The 6,744-nt window shown below is 36.6% G+C and overlaps 1 protein-coding gene across 5 annotated transcripts in view; it reads right to left on the bottom strand.

Annotated features, from left to right (window-relative positions):
- Window positions 1-6,744, bottom strand: part of LOC106462058 — a 40,792-nt gene that overhangs the window by 4,011 nt on the left and 30,037 nt on the right. For 4 of the 5 annotated variants that reach the window (XM_022389181.1, XM_022389180.1, XM_022389183.1 and 1 more), the window contains one exon: window positions 457-588. In XM_022389181.1, coding sequence (XP_022244889.1) covers window positions 457-588 — 132 coding nt within the window. The remainder of the gene's footprint in view (window positions 1-456; window positions 589-6,744) is intronic. The other variant, XM_022389182.1, reaches the window with a different exon arrangement.

Here is a 6,744-nt window from a genome sequence, read left to right as displayed (position 1 = left end):
CTAGGAAAGAGGTAGAGCAGGGTGTCACTGTGTTTGATTTATTACATGAGCAATATCTTAGCAAATAGAAAAGATAAGACCTTATCATTTTATATTCTAGCTTGTCAATAACTTTAATTTGAGTTTCTAATTTGTATGAAACTACAGACTTAGTATTTTGACTTCACAAACATCTAATTTGAACCAGTGCTGCATTCAACATACCAAGTGATACACAAAAATCGATGTTTATCCGTGATTTTTAAATACTTACTTTTAATTTAACAAACTGAGTAGTGTATAGTTCTAAAATTTGAATTATAATCTACAGTTTGGTACCAAACTTACTGACATAAATTCAAGAAATAGTTCAATAAAAGTTTGAATGCGAGTCAACAAACAAGATGACATGGCCTTTCACCTGTGACCCATATCGAAAGGGTTAATGTTTATCAACTTAATGCTATTAAATCTTACCAAACTTTTTCATCCAGACATAAATCCATATAGTTAGAGACATTGCCACAAGAGTACCTGCAAGTACAGATTTCCATTCACCAGTTGGAGCCTTCATCTCAGCAAAGGTCTGACAAAAGCTGGCTCTGTATACTTAATTGTTACAAAAAAAAAAGTTAAACCAAAACACAAATTTATTTTAATGATTAGAAAACATTCATTAGTTACCTACAAAACAATGTGTTCTTCAACTTGTGTATTTTAGAAATTAAAGTATCTTGACTTACCATTACATATACCTATTTAGATAGAATACCAACATTACAATCCACACAAGGAAAAGGAGTGACTGATTATTAACAGAGACTAGTGTGAATAACAAAAGAAAAGCTGTTCATAGATCAAAAAGTTACATACCATATGACAAAAAAGTGTATAACGGTTAGGAGGAGAGCCCAGTTTTTGTGGTCAGGGATATATAACACTGAGAAATGTTTAAAAGAAAACATAATTCTGTGTGTGTGTGTGAAAGAGTAAGAATAAAAAGTCTGTAAGAATGTGGTAAAAAGAACTTAATATATGCAGTGTATTAACCTGAAGATTTAGATAATTAAGCAATCATTATGATAATCTGGTAAAATATCTTGTAAGTTATGATGAATATCTAAAAAAGAAAGCAAATGTGTTTCACATTGCTCTCACACTGAACATACTATTGGAAAATGAGATCACGAAAATTTAAGATTAACTACTATTACAAATTTCTTTATCAACTGTTTCCATATGGCAGGGCAAAACTGTGCATGTCAGAACTTCTTACAGAGTTACATTCAAAACTTAATCAAACAATGTTATTAACAATTTATATCAATAAACTTAGTAACAAAATGTACTTTATAATTCAAATCTTAATATTATCTTTGTATTAATTTCTTAATTATCAAAAGGAATTAAGTTAAAAATATTTTAATCTTCATTTTGTATTTTGCTAAACATGTCTGTACTCTGAATTCTCCTTTATAGAAACTTATATCTTCATTAACCCTCTTTCCACAACCTTAAAAATCATGATGCTTTACATACTACAGCTCTGAATTTATTTAATGTATCCTTATGAAATTTTGAAAGCTTTTAATAAACATAATAGTATGTTGTACAGAAAAGTAATTTTCATGCTAAGAATAAAAATATTTCTTACAGTTTTCATATTTCATTTTTACAATCTCTAGAATCTCCTAAATTAATATCAAGTGTTTTCAAAGCACAAATATATGTTATTTTTTCACATAACACGAACTGTAGTTGAATTATCGAAGTACAGTGATATAATATGGAAATCAAGGACAACTACAAATTATTTCTAAAACTGCTTGAGAAACATGAAGAGAATGAGAGTTAAAATCTTCCTGTAGATACTTGCCTCTCTACATACAGTAGCTGTTCCTTTGAGATTTTGTGCATGTCATAACGTGAACTGTGCTAGTGCATGATGCAATCATCATGTAACAACAGCCCTCCACCAATAGGAGGCAACACATCCACTTAACCAGTAGATCCCCATAAGCACTTATACTAGAAATTAACTTCATTCTTAGATGAGGCAAGAATAATGTGCACTGATAATGGAGAAAAAGGGTGAGTAGGTATGAAGAGAGGTATATATTAGAAATACATTTTCAGGTATATAAAATGTCAATTTCTGAAACAATATGCTTACCTCTCTGCACACATTAGCTAGAATCCCACAGTGATGTGGTGAAATGGCTGATACAATTGTAAAGACCTAGGCGAGTTCCCTTCAGAGAAGGTGATTGAAGAGAAACCCATATAGCAGGGTCTTACTAAAAGGGTAACACTCATGGGAGACCACATCTATCTCATGCAGGGTATGTTCTTTACCCAGATGGAAGTATGAAAGGAAGAAGGCAAAATGAACCACTGTGTTACAAGGATAGATAGAAATAGATATGATTAATCAAGCAATTGTGCATAACACCTTGAGTGATCATGAGGTGTAGTGTAGCTAGAGTAATGATCAGATTATACAGTTTGGTATGTGTTCTGTTGTACAATTTTGTTACCCTACATATAGGAATGTGGGCTATAGTCTTTTCTTGTCCTGTAAGGAGAACACTTTGCTCCATCTAGCTGGCCAAACCACCAGGAAATTGACCTGTACCACACTGACATGGATGCCCCTGCCCTACTTCCCACTGCATTATGTCATCCACTCAAACTCTCTCTAAAGGGATTGCACAACTGGTGAGGAGTTCTCAAAGGCAACCACTCCAGTGGTTAAGAACTGTGAGTCACAAGAGTCTCCTATGCTCCACTGGAAGACTGAGGGGGATGGGGTGGGAAGAATTTGGGCTGGAGAAACAGTGAAGAGATTCTCAGACCTGATTGGACCTAACCACCTCGATGGTCTTTTACTGCAGTTAATGCAATGGGTTACAGCAAGCCAGCATGAGCAAACCAAGAAAGTGAACAGATAGCCCCCCCCCCCCCATGTTGGATTTTTCTATGATAGTCCATGGAATGAATAATGAAATTATACATACATACATAAACATATATAAACCACCACAGTGGAGCACTTTATGAGCCAAGATGGTCTTAACACTTTCTGTTTCCTCTGATATGATGCAGCTTTAGAGAAGTAAGTATATTCTGTGAGGCAACACTGGCCACTGGGTGGGTTCTAAAAAGTGAATGGGAGAACAGCAAAAACATTAACAAAATAAAGGAGGCAGTTACCTGTTAAAGATGGTGAGTAGAGTGGAGAATTGCAACTACATGAAGGCAATATCCTGAGGGAGATGAAACACCACATGGTAGAGATTACAGGAGATGAAGGTGTTGGGTGATGTCATGCTTCAGCCTTGAGGATCTCGTCCAGGTGTTGTCAAGAGTGTGAAGCCAGAGAGCGAGTCAAGTGGCGGATTTCATGTGATGAGACATGATACAACTTATGAGCATCTCCATCCAGAGAAGAATATATGGTCCAGATGAACTGATGAATCCATCCAGTAAGAGTAGAAGAAAGGAGATCCCTGGAAGAAGAGGGGTCACATGGCAGGAATAAATGCAAGAACCCCAAAAGGAAGCCATGTGTGTCAAGTAATACCTGACCACTTGAACTGGACACAAAAGGTAATCAGAGTCAGTACAACCATAGAGGGCCAAGAATGATGGATGAGATATAGGAGAAAAGGCAAGATCTCCCTCCCATGCTGCCAAAACTGTAAACAGAAGTGAGCAGTCATCAGGAAATAAAATCTAGGTAATATGTTAAACAAAGATACAATCACCAGTAAGAAGGAGAGAAAATAGGCTTTAAGAGAGATAGCATAGGAAAGGTAAATACACTACAGTATCAGGAAAAATTAAGGTGTGGAACAAGGACCCCCAATAACCCATGATCGAGGAGATAGAAGACTTCCAATCAAAAAAACCATGTAAGAAAATCCACAATATGAGGAGTAGTAGGCTGATCAGCTGAAAACCCTCAGCCCAGAGACCAACAGTGGAAAATGTTCCATTTATGCTGATAAACTTCCATGGAAGAAGTTAGAAATGAAGCTACTTGTCGTGACAAGCCTGATCTCCTTGCAAAAGACTGGATAAAAACCAAACATGAAGACAGAGGACAAGAAGAGCTGGTTGAAGCACCTGTAACTGAAGTTAATGAAGAAGGTAGGGAGACAGGAAGAGGTAGCAGAGAGTTAAGTTCAAGCTGGAGAAGCTGTGGAAACCACAGCTTAGCCAGTCAGTAAGAAGGAATCAAAGGACTTGATACACAGTGGTATAGATGATCAAAATCACCAAGTTAAGCAGTGAAATTACAGGATAAATTATAGGTATTTGTTGGTCCAATCCTGACTGAAAACATTGATAACCAGAGCAAGATGATAAGGGACCGGAGACCAAAACAGAGGTAATTTGTGGTTGAGGGATGTGGCAAAGGCATCTATGTGAGAAGTACCCCACTGAAGGCAAAGCCACTGGAAAACAAGAGGATCGAGGGACCACTCCATTGGATAGATTTTGTCTGGACAGGAAAGATGATCCGTGAAAAGATTGAAAGCACCCAAAACTTGGCACACAATGATATGAAAATCTTCCGTGTGGGCCCAAAAAAGATTCAACAGCCAAAACAGCCAAGAAGACCAGATCTGTACTGGCCAGAAGGATCAATTAGAAGGACCTGACCTGTAGTAACCTGGATGATCAAAAACACTGACTGACAGAATGAGAAAAACTAAATTTACAAACTGGATGTAATTCTGTCAAAAAATATTGACAGCCAAAGCGAGTGGATGATGAACCGGAGACCAAAAACAAAAAATGTAACTAGGAATCTAGAAAGGAGTTGCATGGTTCTCATATAGGAGTACCCCATGAGGCAGAACCACCAAAATTTTGAGGATTAACAGGCCACACCTTGGGAGAATTTGAGTCAGGACTGGAAAGGTGGTCTGCAATGAGGATGAAAACACCTGGAACACATCACACATACTCTTGTGACTTACTCTGTGAATAAATACCCTACCAGAAGCATCACTAAGAAAGTTTGTTTGTTTGTTTTTGAATTTTGCACAAAGCTAGCCTAATTTAGCAGTGTAAGACTAGAAGGAAGGCAGCTAGTCATCACGACCCACTGCAAACTCTTGGGCTACTCTTTTTTTACCAATGAATAGAGGGATTGACCGTCACATTATAACGTCCCCATGGCTGAAAGGGTGAGCATATTTGGTGGAACAGGGATTTAAACCTGTGACCCTCAGATTTTGAGTCAAGCACCCTAACCACCTGGCCATGCCGAGCCCACTAAGAGAGAGAGAAAGAGTCACAAAATAGTTAATGAAGGATATAGTTATTGCTGTTTGCCACTTGATATTGTGACTGAAAGGTATTTTTGGAATATTGTACTTGCTGTGTTTTTTTGGAATAGGGTTTTTATTTTTGGTTCTTTTTCCTGATTCCATTATTTGAAACAATATTGATATTATTAATATTTATAATATATTGTTTAATTTAATATTGGCACAAAGTCCTGGCCAGGCACTTGTTTATTAACTTTGTTTTGATAAATGTTGAATTTAATTCTGAGTATTATTATTGTGAATAAATTGTTTTTAGTTGTTGAACTCTGATTGTTGCAGAATGTTCATTTTAGACCATAATATTGGCTCCCTAACAGGGACCTCTTTCATAAAGGTCAAATTTTGACTGGATTTTTTTCGTTTCTCAATTTGGTATAGAGTGAATAATTCAGCAATAATTTAAGTTCAGTTAAATTTACATTAACTAGTGTTTGAAAATAACTGTGTTACTATGTAAGTTAGTGAGTTTGATGTGGCAAGCTTCAAGCAGTCTGTGTCAGTACTGACAGAACAGATAGAAATGCTAAGACACATGGTGACTGATCTACTAGCAAGAGAACCTAAGTCTTTCTCCTCTCAACCACAAACATCGAGTCCATTCTACCTACAGACCTGTGGAAAATTCATCCACTTACTTCACCACAGTCAACCCATCACCCCTACACCTGTTGAGAAGTTTGACAGCAAGTTGGATTTTAATGTCTTGGAGTTTCTTAAAAGTTTAGAAAAACATTTTTATATGTATCAAGTACCCGAGAATAAATAACTGGAAACTGTTCACTAATGTACCCCTGGAAGAAACCATCAAAATTTGTGCAGATACTTTGTATGGTGAAGAAGTTCAGTGCCCTCCAATACCTAAGGACCTGTTTATTGAGCTGATTAATACGTTCGGTGGAATTCAGCTTTAATGATATCATGTATCAACAGATTGATGGAGTCGCCATGGGTTCTCCTCTTGGACCTGCCTTAGCCAATATTTTTGTTGGTTTCCATGAAAAAGAACTATTCAACAAAGTTACCAGACCAGCTGTTTACTTCCACTATGTAGATGACACATTTGCCATTTTTGAAACTGAACAGGAATGTGAGTGTTTCTTACAAGACCTAAACTCATTGCACTCGACTCTCAAATTTACTTTCGAAAAGGAACAACACAACTCTTTACCCTTCCTAGATGTCTTAGTTGAAAAAGATGACTTTCATTTTCTCACCAGTATATACAGAAAACCTACCTTTACAGGACAATACACACGATGGGATTCTTTCACTCCCAAAACGAACCTTACTGCTACTTTAGTCCATCGGGCTCTAGTTATCTGTTCAAAATCTAAACTAAATTTCAAATTGAAGACAATTAAAACTATTTTACTTGAAAATGGGTATCCAAAAAACATCATCAATCAAATTACTTCCAAGGAAA

Source organism: Limulus polyphemus, unplaced genomic scaffold (assembly GCF_000517525.1).
Source record: "Limulus polyphemus unplaced genomic scaffold, Limulus_polyphemus-2.1.2 Scaffold1085, whole genome shotgun sequence".
NCBI classification, from domain to species: Eukaryota; Metazoa; Arthropoda; class Merostomata; order Xiphosura; family Limulidae; genus Limulus; species Limulus polyphemus.
Note: the sequence above shows the minus strand (reverse complement) of the source record. Positions and strands in the feature narration are given on the sequence as shown.